This window comes from Taeniopygia guttata, chromosome 5 (assembly GCF_048771995.1).
Source record: "Taeniopygia guttata chromosome 5, bTaeGut7.mat, whole genome shotgun sequence".
NCBI classification, from domain to species: Eukaryota; Metazoa; Chordata; class Aves; order Passeriformes; family Estrildidae; genus Taeniopygia; species Taeniopygia guttata.
In genome coordinates this window covers 47566310-47584359 of record NC_133030.1, presented here as the reverse complement: position 1 = coordinate 47584359, position 18050 = coordinate 47566310, and the positions used below count along the sequence as shown (strand labels likewise).

The following is an 18050-nucleotide window of genomic DNA, read 5'->3' as shown; positions in this document are numbered from 1 at the left end:
GTTACAAAAGATTAGCAGGATTGTTTCTTATCTTTGGTGCTTAACTTTAAAACAAAAAAGGCATCTATAACTCGAAAGTGAATATATATTTGAGAATTTGAGAATATATATTTGGTACTATTTTAATGACTTTTTAACTGTAAAGTCAACCAGTGATCTAAAAAAAAACTTTTGGCAATGGTCACACAGGTGCTGACGTTGTAGCAAACCTACTTAAATTAAACACAGGTTTATTAAGAATGCAAGCTGAGCAACTTTGCCTTCGGAGAAAAAAAACTTAAGTTCTACAAGATTCTGGGATCTGTAAAGGAAAAAAATTATTTTAAAAAATTGTTTGCAAATGATAAATAAATGCTGATAATACTGTGCTTCTGAAACAAACCATCATAATAACAAAGCTTAAATCACATTCATCAGCTGTGCTGTGGTTAAATGCTTATAAGCCCACAACAATTACATAGCAAAATAACTGCAGCTGTGTTTCCTCCTGTATAAAGCTAATTAACACTACCTTGTAGTTGTTCTGTACTAGAATATTAGATGAGTATATATCAGGTAATGAGGGTGACATTTTCAGTTAATAAAATGACATTGAAAGATACTGGATAACTAAACGGATACTGGAAGTCTCTGTTCACAAAAATGTGTTATGGGTGCCAGTAACTCAAGGTTCAATTGAGTTGAACCTTGACCTTCTGCATCAAAATCCCAGGTCTTAATTGCTTCAAAAGAACAGAACATTTTCTAAATTCATTTAATGCACTCTAAAAAACCAGGAGAAAATATTGCCCCATGAGGAAAGAAATACAGAACAAGACTTGAACCTCCTAAGGGCTTCCATGACACTTCTGCCAGATTTTCTTAGACAAAATTATTAAAATATTTACCTTCAGTAAACTAGAGAATTACTAATGAATTGTCATATCTTGTGAGGAAAAGAAACCACAACCTACTTTTCTTCTAGTTTCAGTCAGAAAATACTCTGAACAGATGATTAAAAGACATTAAAGGATTATAAATAGTAACACATTTATAAGAAGCTTAGAATAGGTAGATAAGAAAAGAATAGACAATAAAGAAGTAGTGGAACATTTTCTCATCTAGTTCAGAGAATAATAATAATAACAATAATAATAATAACAGAGAAGCATTCAGTAGAAGTGTGTAAATCTCAAGCTACAAGAAAGATGTTTTCTTGCACGGCTGGCATGAGGAATTTACTGCTTTTATGCACAGACTCTGACCTTCAAAACGATTTAAGTGACTGAACATTCACTTGGATAAAAATATCTAGAGTTATCTTAGTAAGTCTATTAAAAATCCACAAGCCAAAAAAAGATAAAACTTTCATACCAGAGAACAGTTACTAACTGGGATTTACCAGAGGCTTTCTCTGGTGACAAGTGATACCTTATACACCTGCTGTGGTGTTCTGGGATAGTCTTTAACATGGTTAATGTTGGCCAAAGAGAAGCCACATTTCCATATACTTTAAAACATTGGAAAACCTCAGACAGATAATCTAACTTCAAAAAAGATACAGTGAGGCTACTTTGCAAACACATAAGGAAGAAGTATGTAGGAGGTATTCATATACAAACATGAATAGACTGGCTAATTATGTGAATTCAATAGCTGCAAGGTTTATCACCTTTATGCACTGGGAGAGGTGACAGCTCCAAAAATTTGAAACTTTAATCAATTATTCTTAACAGAGAGTGCAGTCTGCATTCTCACCTCCTGCTTTGGCTTTAGCCTTACAGTTCTCTTGTTTAAAAAAAAAAGATATCCATGTTGTTCTGAATTTAAACTTAGTCCTTACATTCTCTGTGAAATGTTAATGTCATAATGTATTAGCTTCATAATAATGACAAGTACACTTGCTGCCTATGGATGTTTCTATGACTATTAATTTACATTTTTTTGCTTAAGCTTCTTTTCATATGAAACTGAAGGAAGACAAATCTGCCACAGAAAATGCTAATTAAAACCCAAAATTGTTAAAAATATGTATGTTTCTCATTCCTGAGAGTCGTTGTTGAGAATATTTCCTCTGAAAGCTAACCTACCTGCTTAAATAGCATGTAGTTAGTAATCACAATTAAAAGCTAGCTGTCTTCAAGCAGAACTAAGCCTAGTTTTTATGGACGTGTCTTGTGCTTCTTAATCTTTCCCAGGTTTCTTACATTCTCCTGTTTTCCAGACTGTAATACTGTGTCTGCAGGCTGATTGCTGGCAAGGACACAACTGGATAAAAAGCATGCAGTATTTTTTCAGCACTGATAACAAACTGATTTGTAACTTCCCTCAGATGTTAGCCTGGAAGTCTTTGACTACCTCACCAGACTAGAACTTACTATATTTGATACCTATTCTTCTGCCTAGTTTGGTTAAGAGGCCAAGGGACAACAATGCAAGCAGCAGGTGAAGGACACAGTGCAATTACACAAGATTAATGTCCTTTGAAAACCACACTGAAATGCAATGCCCTGCATCAGTCTAGATCAGGCTTTAAAAAGGAAAGAAATTTCCTGGTTGCTTATGAAAAACTGTTAACTAAAGTTTTGGACTGGAAGAGCTACTTCCACCAGCACATTATCAGATACTGTCAGTTTTCTTAACAGTGTTCACCATTAGGTTTCTCAAAATAGACTAAATTCATACTGGTTTGTCCACCTTTAGGCTGAGAGGCAAATACATCTCCCTAGAGTGTGTTTGATACCTTGTGCTCCCTAGAGATAATTGCTTGATACGTTGTGCAAAATGAGCTGTTGGCCTCAGTTGAACAGCTGGCTTTTATGAATACACTATGCACAGAAAAACATGTTCAACCATACAGCTAACTGGTTGTGCTGGGGAAAGATTAAACTGAAAGACAAGATAAATCTTCTCACAACTTTCAGCTCCTTGCCACTTGGAGCTGAAAGCTGTAAGTTGGGTAGATAACCTGCAAAATCCTGTTCTATTGTCAGATAGTTTCACTGACTGCCAGTCATATGATCTAAACTGAAAATGAAGAAATATTCTGAACAAATAAATGGTACCTTTTAACACAAAAAGTGTTAACTCATGCCATAAAAGCAAAGAAAAAATCCAAACATTGTGAATATTTTTAGGCCAGGATTGCCATCTATTTCTACACGGAGCCACATTTCCAGACATTAAGGAAGGTTCTGCTGATTTTTTGCTCTTGGCTTATTTTTTTTTTAATTTTAGTTGCCCTTCATCACTCCTAGATGCACAGCTCAAAACTATTAACCTGTAGAACATTTTTTCCTATACAAATGTTTTTGCTAGGTTATACTTTCACCTCTTTGGATATAGCTTCAATTTCAAGTTTGGTAAACACTGTCAAAAGGTGAGTAACACACTATTTTTCTGAAGTTAATATCTAAACCACTATTCACCATTGTTTTTATCCCCAATCCCACGTACATCAGAATGACACCAGGAAACAAGAAAAAGATATCACAACACTAACTAAAATTGTTACATACCTTTGCCAGTTTGGGTTTCTGAGCATATTTTGTTAAATTCAATCGAGACAGATTTATGAAAGGGCCATCTGGATTTGTTATCAGGGAAGCCTGAGTGGGAAAAAGAAGTTTTTTAAGTGGGAAGATCCTTACACTATTCCTGAAGATTTTCAGAATATCATTAGTATACAAAAAACTACCAAAATTCCAAACAAAACATTTGTAGATTCACTACTCTACTGAGCAGTGCCGACTCTTCCTTTTTCTCTTCTGTCTCTCCCCACTATTTCCATACAGTGCCTAAGCACGTAGCTCATAAGTTGGGATACATAACCAAAAAAATCTTCAATAAATACTTAGGAAGATTAGTTTTTAGCTGCAATAGTGAGAGGATGACACATTTTGCCATTAATATGATTTTAATATGTATTACATACTCATGCTCCTTGCAGTTTATTAATTTTGCCAATAGAACAGGATAAATTAGTATAGACTATTATTCTTATCTTTCAAAGTGACAGACACTGATACTTATCATTTGTAGTAGATGCTTATCACATCACAGTCTTTACACGGTCTTCCATTAATAAAAACTTGTCTCAAGGAGCCTGTGAATTTGGAATTTATATGAATGCTGATGAATTTGAGAATTTTTTTGTACATTTTTTGTACATTTTTTTATATAACCGGACTAGCAAATGCACAGGAAGTTATATTTTCAAACTCTATTTTGAAAAGAATTAAAAATCAAAAGTACTCGCATCCTTCAAACTTGAGTTTAGATGAAGCTTTTAAACTACAGTGCCAGAGTGCCAGGTCCTGTGACCAAGAAATCTTGCATTCTGGGAAGAGAGGCAAGCAACTCACCGTGCCGGGCCTGACATATCCCCCAGAAGCACTGGTGATGGGACGAGCTGTGAGAGCTGTTCGAGGCGTTCTTATCGCCTGTTCCATGGTGCTCGGCCGTCCACCCTGCGTGCTGGGTCTCACAAACCCTGTAATAGGTCTTCCTGATTGAGTCACGGGCCTGAAGATGTTAAGTACATTATCCTTACATTAGGAGGTATTTATTGATAGAATTTAAACAGTTATACCCAAAGCATTTCATTTTCAGAAGTTTATGATTTGTTCATTTTCAACTTGTCACATTTTAAAAAATAAACTATCACATACCTAACAGCTGGGCTGGGTCCTCCACCTTGGCTAGTTCCAGGAAGTTTCAAAGATGTTCCTGGTCCTACAAAATAAAATAATTCCTCACTTCACTTTGAGATATTACTCCCTTGTCCAGAGGACTTGAAATATGATTGTGTTTTACAATAAACATTAAACCAGAAATTTCTTTACTCAGACTGAGGGGACAAAGAAGACAAATCCCAAATATTGTGTTCTACTACTAATAATTTGATAGACTCTTGAAAGAAACCTGAATATTGGTTTTCATTCTTTCACTCTCTCCATTCTCTTCTCTATCTCACCTGGAGGAAATGAACAAGTGCCTATGTGGATGCCTACTGGGATTGACCAAAACAATTTTCAAGAACATCTTAGAAACACCACATAGTGCTAAATGTAGAAACAATGACACCAGTGCTAAATGTAGAAACAATGACACCAGGCTAACTTGGTCTATTTTCTATCTGGCACCCAGACTTGAGTAAGCAAATCTAAACCTTCACCTACAGAGTAGATGGAGAATGTTATCTGATGATACTAGACCCTGGTAAGCTCCCCACCTACAATTTAGAGCACTGTCAAGTGTGAACTCATCCATATCCAAAGGCCACCAATGAAAACACTGAACCAGCTTGAACCCAGGTGAACTGATGAAGGGTTCCCCTTTTCACATATTTCTGTTTTGACAGTGGACCATTAAGAATTACTAATTCCTGGTCATATGGTACAACAATGCTCACGCAAGGACACATGAAGCCAGTAGCCCAGGACCCTGTGTAAGTGGTTTCTGGATAGGTCTAAGGAGGCAGACTCCACATTCTCTGCTGTGGAGTCTCCTGAGTTTAAGTTTGTACCCACTGCCTCTGGTCCTGTCCCTAGACACCACTGACTCTGTTGTGCTTGCGCTCGATTTCTGCGCTTACATTTTATGCAAGAGTGTAACATTAGAACACCTCAGATGTATAAAGAAAGTAAAATCAAGGTGTAGAAGAAAAACACGTTTTCTGCATGACTGTTGTCTAGTGTGCTCACTACAAAAGACAAGTGGATAACTAGAAAGGCTTAAGAAAAAAGTTTCAAGACTCGACTCAAAAATTAAAAGATACAGCTCAGAATGATAATATTGTTTAGCTTATCAAAGAAAAGATATCCGGATGATTTAATGACAGATTTAACTACTTACTTTGGAAACCTACCTTTGAAAATAACTTTGTATCAGACACAAAATGTTCACAAAGAAGCAACAGGTGGAGTTATAGTTGATAATTCCCACTAAAGATATGGTACACTGATAAAATCTATTAAATGTAATAATTTACAAAAGACTGCAGGGGGTTCTCTATCTTTGAAAAGTTCTTACACTTTCTGAAAAATTATATACTAGCTCAGGCACACCTAGCAAATTTGAAGCACAAATAGCAAAGTCTTATCTCAATGATTCAGAAGTGCAGGCTACACTAGTGTAATAATTTTCTTTGGTTTTGAAATCTGTGACACACTGTGCAGAAAGTCATCTTTTTTTCAGTTTCAACATAGTATGAATATATTTTTCCAGAATGCCTTATTTCTAAATAGTATTAATCAATTTGTTTTTCTTGGAAGATAATCTCTACCACAGGGGGCACAAAATCAAATTAAACTCCAGATTTTATTACAACTGTGTTTTAAGACAGATATCTATAATTAGTTGATCACAATACACAAACACATCTCCAATACTGCTTGACTTGTGGCCAAGCATGTAATGAAAATCTTAAAAAATGTAAGAAGATAGATACGCAATTGCCTATACAGACAAGAAAAGCTTTTAACACTTCAAGTATCAGTTCTGGTCTATGTCCAGTTCTTCCCTTGAATTCCTCGACATGGTATGTGGTTGAGAGCCACACTTAATAAGTTACATAAAAATTTCCATGTGAACTGTACTAAAGAAACAGAGAAAACTAGAAATACTGCAAAAATGTAGTAGAAGACAACTAAGTATTGTCCACTTGGAAGGGAATTGATGAAGCTGAAAAATAATTGCATAGAAGAAACAATGGCAGAGCTGAAGAACTGCTCTGTGAAGGAAGAGAAAAATGAAGCAGAGAAAAGCAGAAAGAAAATCCATTCAGATAATTTTTGCAGGACATGATGCTAAAAGGTGGTATCTGATTGTTGTCTACACTACAGGCATATGGATAAAATTCACAGTACACTGAGGTCAGATTTTTTTTCTCTAGTTTCCCACAATGCCTAAAGAAGCCAGAAAGGAGCAAAAGAAATCAACATAGTGATGGAAAAAGCAAGTGACCACTTGTATGCTCACTACATTTCCTCAAATGTAGAAGAAAAGCTGACAAAACACAATTGAGCATGGTCTGAACGCTCATCTGACAGGCCTAAGAACTACATCAAGAATACATGATGGATCTCAACACTGCCATGCAACTATGAAACAGTCTAAACCGCTTTTTTTACCAATACTAAATGCTGTATCAGGTCACCTCAGTTTGTACTATTCTAGATGACATAAGAGATGGCCAAAAGAGCTCTTGTTTAGTCAATGTATTTAACTGAAAGTCAATCTTACGTGCAACTTGAGCAATGGCATTTTCATCCAGAATCATCTCTGCGATTCCTTCTTGATCCATATCAATTTCATCCACATACACCATTTCTGTCAAAGCTCGTGTTTTCAGATTCCAGGCAGCCTGAATAAGGGTAAGTCAAAAGTAAAATATCTTCAAGACACTAAGTAAATAATCTATTCAGCAATTTTATCATTTCTTTATTATTCACTTCACAGCTTTACTAGGCTTGAATAAGGTATTGACTTCAAACAGCTGAGTATATCCATCTGCCTGATGGAGGCATAAAAGGGGACTAAGTCCTTTGTTCAAATCATAAGCTGTAAAACACTGTATAAATATATACCCCAGGCATTTCAGATTATGAGAGGATTGGAATCCATTTTAGTGACCTGAACTGACAAATTACTACATTGTATGTCTTGGAGGATAATCTGAGCAGTGTGGAAAGGCAAGCATAACTCTAGCCTATGTGACAAGCTTTGTGTAGACTGTGAAGACACCTAATCAGTGAGGAGAAAAAAGAAAACAGGAAAAATCAGTAGCAGCCATATAGAAATACCAACAAAGTGCAGGTCCAACCACTTTAATAATTTGATATGCTTGTAATATACTCATAGAACTGGCATGATATAGGAAGTCACAAGACCAATCCTTGATCTTCCATCAGATATTGAACAGCTAATCATAAATTTTCCAGACTAAAGATCACTGCCAAAATAATTAGATTTGCTTCCTTTCTAACATGGAGTACAGCAATCTGGTGGAAAAGCATATTTAATATTGGCTAAGAAGACCTTTCAAAATAGAAACAAACTATCTGAATAGAAATAAAGGTCAAACACATGGAAACGTTTGTTCCTTAAGTAAAGGTATGAGAAGATCTGAAACTCAGGCTTATTTAATAATTTAAGTAATCATTTAATGAGATACTTTTCATTAACCCTGCCTTTTCCTCTAGATTTCCCTTATACTTCTATGCAAACCTGTGTCAATCAAAAAGAAAGTGCATTTAAAGATGCTGAAATATTTAACTATTCTTTTAAAAAGTACTTTCTTCCAAGCAGAAGGACTTCAGTCAGCTGATTCAACCACAATTAGAAATTTTTGTTCAAGAATGAAGAAAAGGGAATTCAGCAGGATGATCTGCATAATCTTATGGAGCTGTATTGAAAGATGCCATTTTACATTGCATTTACTCTCTTCTGACTGTGGGCTGGAGCCAAAAGATGCCATCACCTGCCCAATACTATTCTTGCTATTGCAATAACTGAGAGCTAATGTGGGCAGAGGGAAATTTAATTAATTACTCTCAGTCTTCCATCACTTATGCAAATCATCATGATACACCTACAAGGCCTCTAGACTCTGCACAAGGTAGGCAGTGAGCCTGAGCTGCAAGAGCAGGAAGAGCACAGGTAAGAGCCCACCATTACATGCATTAAATAAAACATGAAAGTGAGCCCTAAGAGCACAAACACTGTTCTGTCTGTGAATACATGTTGTTTTCTTCCTAATCTCATCTGCAGATGAAGGTCATTCAGTTCAAGGTAGATTAAATTCAGCTTTTAGAAAGCACTGAACTGCTGAAAAAAGATATAGAAAAAATATGAGAGAAATAAAATTCTATTACATATAAAAGCTGCCTGTTCAAAGTATCAAAAATCTTCCTCTTATCAAAAGTAATGCCTTACCAATAACAAAAAAACCAAAAAACAAAAAAAAAAAAAAAAACCAAAACAAAACAAAAAAACCAAAAAAAACCCCCAAAGCTATTGAGGACTTAACTACAAAAGTATTATTCAGTGTATCAGAAATTTTTTCCAATTCCCAATGATTGCAACTAATAATTGTATTTATGGAAAGAACTTTACCTGAAACACGGTGTATTCAGAATCAAGCTCCTGAAAAGAGAGAAAATAGAAACTAAGGAATGGAAATGCCAAATAATAAAAACAACACAAGTGTATTTATACTCTGTGATGACCTCATTTTGCACAAACATTTTCTCTCTGATACAAATTTTCATTTTATTACATTATCTCAACTTTCACACATTATGAAGCTAATCAATGTTTTGCACAATGAAAGTAAATTTGCAGTATGTGTATCTTTCTGATACCTTTGCTTTTTTGCTTCTGCTGAATCTAGCCAAATCTTAGATTAACATGCAAGCATTCTGAAGCTGAAAAATGATAGATTAAAAGAAAATTAACTTGGAATGCACATCTCCTAAAAATTAACCAGATTATCACACCATGGTTTTAAGAATGCCTACTTAATAAAATCCATTTTTGCACACTTTTTTTAGCTGCTGCTGGTGATCACAATGATACCACTCAAGAAGACAAAAGAAAATTTTGTCACTTTCTCATGGTACTTTTGTGATGAAAATGATGTATTCACTGCACTTGGACGGTATTATTGCAAGTGGAATAAATGTCAAATTAACAGCCTGTTGCACTACCCATAAAAACCAAAATAGCTACCAGACTAAGTTTACTGTAAGTGAAAAAGCTGGAACTTGCATCTACCTGAAAACTTCTGGTAAAATTGAGTAAATACTGACAGGAAAAATGTAGGTTTATCACCAACTAATGTGTAATTATCATGGTTACATAATATTTAAACTATCCTTCACTTCCAGGGACTGGGGATGAGTTTTTCTGAATGTATTACTTCAGCTTTAGACCAGGAAGGTGGGAGACAGATGTTACTTTCTCTAAATCATTGTTAGTCTTTTGTAGTGTCAGATCATTTCTGCTCCTAGAGGTAGTGAAAAATTTCTTGCATATCTGGTATTGTGTAAATCTATCACAGTTAAACCAACTATCTCGGACTGAATATACAATCCGAAAGTAATTCAGACTATAAAGGGACTTCTGAAGGTCTCTAGTCCAAAGCCTGCAAAGCAAGGGCAGCTATGAGGTCAGTTGAGGTTGCTCAAAGTCTTGTCCAATTGGATCTTGAAGACTTGCAAGGATGGAGGCTGCACAGTGACACTGGGCAACCTGTTCCACTGCTGACTATCCCTATAGAGAAATGTTTTTGTTCACACCAAGCCAAAGCCTCCTTCACTTCCCTGCATCATTGTAAATGGTCCCTGGCTCCATTTTCTTGATAACCTCCTTATATGTATTAGAAGGCTGCTATTAGATCACACCAAAGTCTTTTCCCAGCTCAGGCACTGCCCTGCTATTGGCTTGCTTTGCAACCAAGACACAGAGCTGGCTTCTTTTCCACCAGGAGAATGGCAATGTCAAGATCACCCCTCTGTAGTACAAGACATGGTCTACTTCCAATTTGAACCTTTTTACTTAATTTACCTTTTTACTTTTTACCTTTTACTTTCTATGACAGCAGGGACCTGGAATACAGGTGAAGAACATCTTCCTTCTGTAGTGTGGAATTGTGGCCTTTAAAGGATTGCATTTGGAGCCAAAAAGTCGTTCACTGATATTAGAATGCATAACACATCTTACACATTGAGTATTCTATGGAACTAAACATTAATTCAGGAATTAATCCCAGTTTACTGTGATGTACCTGGGCCTGACTAAGGCACTGAAACTGGTTTTGCATTTCAGTTGCATGATTAAATGAACTACTGCAATTCTTTTATGTATAGCAGTTGTTTTCTAAAAGCTTTCTAAGTAATAAAGGACATTGAGCTATTTCAGCTTACATTTTGTTCACCCCATTGTGTCTGAGTATTTCACATATGAAGATGGTTTTAGAAACAGTAGGCAGTCTTCTATACCATATGTGCTACAGTAACTAATGAGGACTAGTTAGGAATATTATGTCAACACTAATACAAAAACACCTTGATGTTACAGATGTGTATCTTTAGGCACTGTTCATTACCTTAAAAAATAATTTAAAAATCAGACAAATTTGCTTATGTAGGAGCACTTATATTACTATAAAATTAAGAAATTACATTGCTAGTGATTTTGGCAATAAAGTAGAATTGGTCAATAATACTAAAACCATTGCACTCTCATAACTGTAGGTCAGAGTATTCAATGTTCATACATATTAATAAATTGTTTCAGTTTTTGACAAGAAATAACTTTAGATTTTAAATAACTCTCAAGCATGTAACAGGATCCTCAGATTAAACAAAAATATGAAATAACAAAAATTACATTAGAATAGTTTAACATGGGTGGATCCAGCAGTTGCTACACATGCAAGTAATCCACAGGAACTACATTTCAAATAAACAGTTCTTTGAGAGGATTAACAAATAGCATTGCCCTGTAAGCTTGTCTCTCAAAACAAAAGCTCAAATTTATTATTCATTTACACATATAAAGCTCCCTTGAAAGTCAAAAGATTGTAAAACCAATGAAGGAACTATTTAATCCAGATCCCTAAATCCACTGAGGGCACTTTAATATTAAAATGCAAAGTCAGTTTATTTGAACACCAAAAATACTTAGAAAAATTAAGTTTTTGGTGCTTGAAGCCTGGAAGAGGGAATATATTATATACCTTTTTATAATAAGGTTTCACTCTACAATTAGTTTTAGGTGAGTACAATTTAATACATGCAAAATATTAAAATCATTATATTCTGAAAATGCTCTTCAAATTATTAAGAGCAGAAACACAGAAAAAAAAAACCCAAACCTTTACCCAGGGACAATGACTTCACTCTAAGTGTCACTATTTTAATGCATAAATTTACAGTCTCTTGCATCAGTAAGTGATTTCAGTTGAAGATGCTTTTCCAAATCAACTTCAATGCCCATAAACATAACCATGATAACTTTATTATGACCGTACAAAAACAAGTTTGCAAATTATAGCAGCTGGAAGTTCAACATGGGAAAAGGAAGGATGAATGAACAAAAGCAAATCCTCATAGAAGACTAGTAATAAAGTTAAAGGAAGAACATCCACTATATGTCTATTAATTATATGAGGCAATTTTTTTTCTATTGTTAAACCAGAGCAGGCCTCTACATGGGTTCTGTTTATTGCCTTGAATCCTACATATGGAACACAAAGAATAATCAGATTAGGTGACTCATCAGGATGATCAACAGAGACAGTCCTGGATTGTATTTCCTCTAGGTCATGCTATTACTATCAACACAGAAGACAAGGGCTGTTTGCTTACAATAGGAAATAATTAAACTGAAAACCAGTATTTTATGTATTTCTATGACCAAATGCCAGTCACACAAAATACAGTTTTTATTTATCCTGAGATAACACAGAAGTGAATTCCACCAATACCATTTATATTTCTAATTCTTAAATGAAGAAATGCACAGGATATTTTATAGAAAAAAAAATTCAATCTTCCACAAGATGTAACCCAGTAGCAGGTAATTATTCTTCTATCACAATGTTATTTTTTAAGAACTCTTCAGGAAAACTTCACTGATTTTAAAACATTTCAATTTTGTTGTTGTGATCTTTAAGAATTCAAGATTTATAATGGCACAGTATTTGATACTACTATGTAGGAAAATATCTGATTCATGCCTAGTTTGCTAAAAGGTCAACAAAGTACTTTAAAAACCTCCTAGGGCTTACTGCATCTGGTGACAGGGTTCAAAGAGAGTTCTGCACCAATTAAGATAGCCTTTAAATGTATGCACATGTGACAATTGACTGGATCATCAGGAAACTTATTTTTAATATCTTTATATCATCTTTTGCCATGTTCTTAAAGGAGAACTTCTTGTAATTGTATTTGTGATACAAACATATCCTGAATACTAACCTGTATGTACAGGGAGTGGTAAATCAAGACATAGGTCAAGATATACTGGTCAAGAAAATTCCTTACTACAATTTTAAGTGTGGTGGCAAAAATGCAGCTACTTCTAAGGCTATTGTAAAAGCTGGTTTCAGCAGCCCATAGCTTTAGGACAGTGCTGCAGATGCAATGGAGCACGAGTGGTGCTATCACTTAGCAGACAAGCTGGGAAAAAAGTGCAGGCTTTCACACAGGAAAGGACATCTCTTTCAGGCATGAAAACACTCTCCAGCTGGGCAATGTTAGTCACTTCCTTTACTTCCCTGCTGTTACACTACATGTTTTAGAAAGTAGAAGGCCAGTTCCCTGAGCATGAAGTTCTGACCTGTAAGACTCACTGTTTAACTCAGCCTGTGCATGTGTTTAAAGGACACCAGCTCCTGTAGCTTAAATTATATCCTAATGCATGCTGTTCAAAGAACTGAGTTCCTTAACAGTAATTCACTGTCAGAGGCTACTGCTCCTACAAGATCCCTCTTTCTCTGGTTGCAGAGGTTGGGAAGCACATGCTTAGCAGAATATGGGACAAGAGGATAAGAACAGATGGCACAGTGATTAAAGCCACTGAGTATTCCTCATGCTGCACAGCAGCTCACTTAATCCAAACTTTCTGCAAGTGTTGTCATTTGTCTGTCTGCTTTCCTGGTGCTCAACATGACATATCTTGGGTTTGATTTGCAGAAGTGCTACAATTAAGAGTCTGGCCAATAAATCTGCTAGAATTTCTATGTGGTTTTTAAGCATTAAAAACCACACTTACTGGGTTAGGTACCAAAAATGATGCATACTTCATTTTAGATAATTTGCCAGCTTATATTAAAATACTACTAATGTAATTGACACAGATGGAAAACAGCACCATTTTCTGGTAGGTGGCTGAAGATGACAGAATTAAAGTTCAATCAAAATATTTAGGTACTGATTTCATTAACATGCCATTTCAAAAGTAACAGAGATACCAGAAATCAAAGTCAAACATGCTGAATTTCCATTTATTTATCATCTTTCCACTTATTCTTTAAGAAAATCTCTAAATTGTTACTCCCTACATTAAATACTTATATAGAGTATACTTATAAAATCCACTCTGTGTCTGCAAACTTTACTTGAACATTGCTGTATGAAATCCTTTCAAAGACTGAAACATCTGCCATGCATTTTTAAACATTATAGAGAAAGACTGATATTTCCCAATCACAAAAAGATAGACTTTCAAATACTTCTAGAAATCATTCATTCCTGCTTAAAATGAGCTCTTAATAAGGATTCCTCAAGAAGATTATATAAGGCAAGAACCACACTAATCTTATTTGAAATTTGCCTGTCTTCCATCTGAACTTTCTGGTAGGTTTGAAATGTGCTGCTGCTGAAGAGCACCTTTTTCACACAGAACTGTGAATAGGAACACAGTTCTGAACTGAACATACTGAAATTACATAGTCCAGTCATTTGCATGCAACTGTGGCCTGAAAGTTTCTCCAAAACAGTGATGAAACTTTAACTTGATCCTCAGAGACTTGATGTAAGACAAGAGCTTATGATTCGATCTGGTATAGACAATGTTCACAACCCCACCCTCCATCACTTCTTAAAGGAAATTATCTTAACTGTTTTTCCTCTTTCATTCTTATAAAAGGTGAAACTTATAGGCTGGTGTGAACATTTCAAAGATTAAATTAGGTAATCAATTGTTTGTCTCAACTTAGTACAGAATTTGGAAAAATTCTCATATTGCTGGTATATAAGGTCCTTGTTCTCTAAAGAAAATGTGTACTTTGTTTAAGAAAACAATTTAATTTATGTACTTAAATGGTTCACCGTGTGTGATCTATATTTGGAAGAAGGAAAACCAATTAGGATCTACATCAGAGAATCCCAGAATGTGAAGGATTTGAAATGGACCTTTAAGTTCATCTAGTTCCACCCTGCCCTTGGCATTGACAGGGACACACTCTCACCATACCAGGTTGCTCAAGGCCTTATCCAACTACATCCTCTCACTGCTGTTTTGTTAATTTCCTCCTAAGCATTTTTTCTCAGCCTCATACATCTTCTATTCCTTACTAGCCCAGCAGAAGTTTGGAGGTGACAAGTACAGCAATACCATTTTATACTTGAGCTTAAGCACAGAGAAGAAATGCAGTTGTATTTACATTACCATGTTGAGATTATAGAATGAAAAATGTTTTACTCATTAAAAACTTTATAAATTAGGACCAACAGAAACATTTTGATCTTTACAACTTTTATGTACTGTTATCTGTGCTGTTTCAAGAGTTTCTTTCACAAATCAAATATTGTCCTTCCATATGCAAAGATCACATATATAAGACCCAATAATGTAAATACATAAAAATAATACAGCACTAGCATGGAACTAATACTGAGTCTCATTTAAGGTTCAGGAATAATGTTCTTCAAATACTTTCTCCACTAAAAATGTCTCTGCTGATGGCTCCTTGGTAGTGCCTTACAGTATAAAACATTAAAAAATAATCTTTTAAATATCTATCCTAAATCAGCTCAAACATTTACTGTGCTTTATATTTACATTATTGTGTGACCATGCAGCTTTCTTTAAAGACTTGTCCTGTGTGATAAAAAGAACTGTGTTCAGGATTCTTAAAACATATGTCTATAGGATGCTTTGAGACTTACAAATTGACTGTACAGTGTTTAAGATGAAGTCTGTTCAATTACTGTTTTTAAAATACGGCATAAAAAAAATGTTTACATGCTTGTAAACATTAATCCAGAAACAACTTTCTCAGATCCTTTGCTCTTACAGAAGGGCTGGAAAATACGTGGGTACTGAGAAACATGACCTACGTTTCCAGAGACCCTGCAGCTGGAAAAAGAGCAGAGAGAGGTATACAAATGCCTCCTGTTCCAAGGCAGGGCTCATAGGTGAGCTGAGCTAAAATGGATATCTCTTAACTTTATGTGATTTGGTCCATACAGCAGGTATGATATCTACACATCAGTATAAAATCCACAAGAATATCCCTAGCAGACCTGACTTTTCATCTCAGCTTTTCTCCCTTTAACTCCGCAAAATCTTGTGTGCGTTAAAGTTCCCGTTGCGAAGAGCCCGGCCCCGCGGCTGTCAGGGCAGCGCTCCGGCAGTACCGCGGCACCGCTGCCCGTTCCCAGCCCGGGGCCGGGGCTCCCCCGGGGCGTGTCCGGGGCGGAGCCGCAGCTCGGGCCACCGCCTCCGGGCCCGGGGAGCTCGGGGAGGCGGCGCTGCCCGGCCTCCCGCTGCGGGAGCTCGGCGCGGCCCAGCGCTCGCTGCCGGGCTGGCCCCGGCCCCCCCGGCGGCCGCAGCAGCGCGGCGGGGTCCCGCGGGGCTGAGGCAGCCGGGACGCGGCCGTGCCGCCCCTCGCCGCCGCCGCCCCCGCGGCCCGGCCCCGCTACCTGCTCGCCGGGCGGCCCCTCCAGCAGCTGCGAGCAGACATCCGCGCACTCCCGGAACTTCCTCCGCCTGAAGTAGCTCCAGGCCTGGAACAGCGGCTCCAGCCCCATCTCGCCGGCGGGAGCCCCGCTGGAGCTCCGGCCGGGCCCCGGCGCCTCCCGCCGCGTTGCCGCCGAGCGGGGCCGCGGCGCTGCTGCCGCGGAGCCGCCGGGCCCCGCCTCGGCCGGCCGGGGCGGAGCGCCGGGGCCGCGGGGGCGGTGGCTCGGGGCGGCCTCCGGGGCCGGCAGCTGCCCTGGGAACCGGGCACGGAGCCGCGGCCCCGCTCTTGGCCGAGCCCTCCCTGCCAGCGCTTCTCGGGGCCTTATTACGTTGGTGACTGAAAGCAGAGTTTGGGCTGTAGTACTGGGATCAGCAGACTTGCATTAACCCCACTGTTCTGTTCCTGTTGTCATTTTCTGTCCTGTTATCTAGAGGAATTAGAATAAATGCCTAAACAAGAATAATATAGTCCACTAATCCATATTTGGGTAAAATGTCCTTAAGGGCCATGGAGCCCCGGTTGAGAAAAGTACAGACTGCTGTTAACAACACTTTTCAGGCTTGCAGACTCTATTAGTTCCTTTAGTTCATTCGTTTTTGCAGGGAAATAATCAGACTGAGATATTTAGAGATCTAAATGTTAGAATACAATTGCTCCTAGGTTATATGTACTATAAAATGGTGATTGCAACCATCATCTGAAGTAAAAGAAAAAATGCCTAGGGATGCTTGGAGCAGTAACAGCATTTGTGATGTGAAAATCTTTGAGGGATGAACACTAATAATATTGCAAAAATCATATTGTTGCCATTTAAAGAGATCATTCTAGTTTTATTGCTTTTGTCTCACCTAAACTACCAATTTGTCCAAGATGCATGAAATTAATACCTAGGCTAGCAAGACCAATGTCAGGTATAAAGATGGAGAAGCGGAAGTGGCAGTCCCAATATTATCACTTATTCAAATATGCGACTAAGTGGCTTGGACTGAAGTAGAAGTTACTGACAGCTTTGCTTTGGTTGTCCCTTGAACAGTGCACAAGACTATTAGGTTTGCATGGCAAGGCTTTGGGTGAGAGCCCATATGAGTGGCTTCTGTGACAAGCTGATGGAAGCTTCCCCTATGTCCAGTTGACCAAGGCCAATGATGGTAGCACCTCTGGGATAACAATTTAAAAAGAGGAGAAAAAGCCTCCACAACTGCAGCTCAAGACAGGACTGAGAATATGTGAAACAACTGAGAAGGCATCAAGGTCAGTAAAGAAGAAGGGGAAGCAGTGCTCCAGGCACCAGAGCAGAGATCCTGCAGCCTGTGGGGCAGAGCATGGTGAGGCAGCAGTGCCCCTGCAGCCCGTGGAGGACCGCAGGGGAGCAGAGGATGCTCGAAGGAAGCAGGTGGCTGCTCAAAGCAAGCTGTGAGCCTGTGGAAAGGTCACAGTCTTCCGAAGTCACATGGATACTGCCATGTAGCTTCTCAGCAAAAAGGGGAAGATGGTTCTGGTTCTGCAGCAAGTTAGGGATATTCATTGCACTGAGTGATCAAGCTGAACTAATGTTGTGCTATGGTAGCAATTAGATCAAGATGCATCTTCAGATTTG

The 18050-nt window shown here is 37.7% G+C and overlaps 1 protein-coding gene across 3 annotated transcripts in view; it reads right to left on the bottom strand.

Moving 5' to 3' along the window:
* Window positions 1-16652, bottom strand: part of TTC8 (tetratricopeptide repeat domain 8) — a 37421-nt gene extending 20769 nt beyond the window's left edge. For 2 of the 3 annotated variants that reach the window (XM_030274828.4, XM_030274829.4), the window contains exons 1-6: window positions 16416-16651; window positions 9097-9126; window positions 7225-7345; window positions 4650-4713; window positions 4344-4503; window positions 3498-3587 (exon numbers count right to left, since the gene is read on the bottom strand). In XM_030274828.4, coding sequence (XP_030130688.4) covers window positions 3498-3587; window positions 4344-4503; window positions 4650-4713; window positions 7225-7345; window positions 9097-9126; window positions 16416-16523 — 573 coding nt within the window. In that variant the 5' untranslated portion in view covers window positions 16524-16651. Of the gene's footprint in view, window positions 1-3497; window positions 3588-4343; window positions 4504-4649; window positions 4714-7224; window positions 7346-9096; window positions 9127-16415 lie in introns of all 3 variants that reach the window. The other variant, XM_030274830.4, reaches the window with a different exon arrangement.
* Between the last annotated feature and the right edge of the window lie 1398 nt (window positions 16653-18050).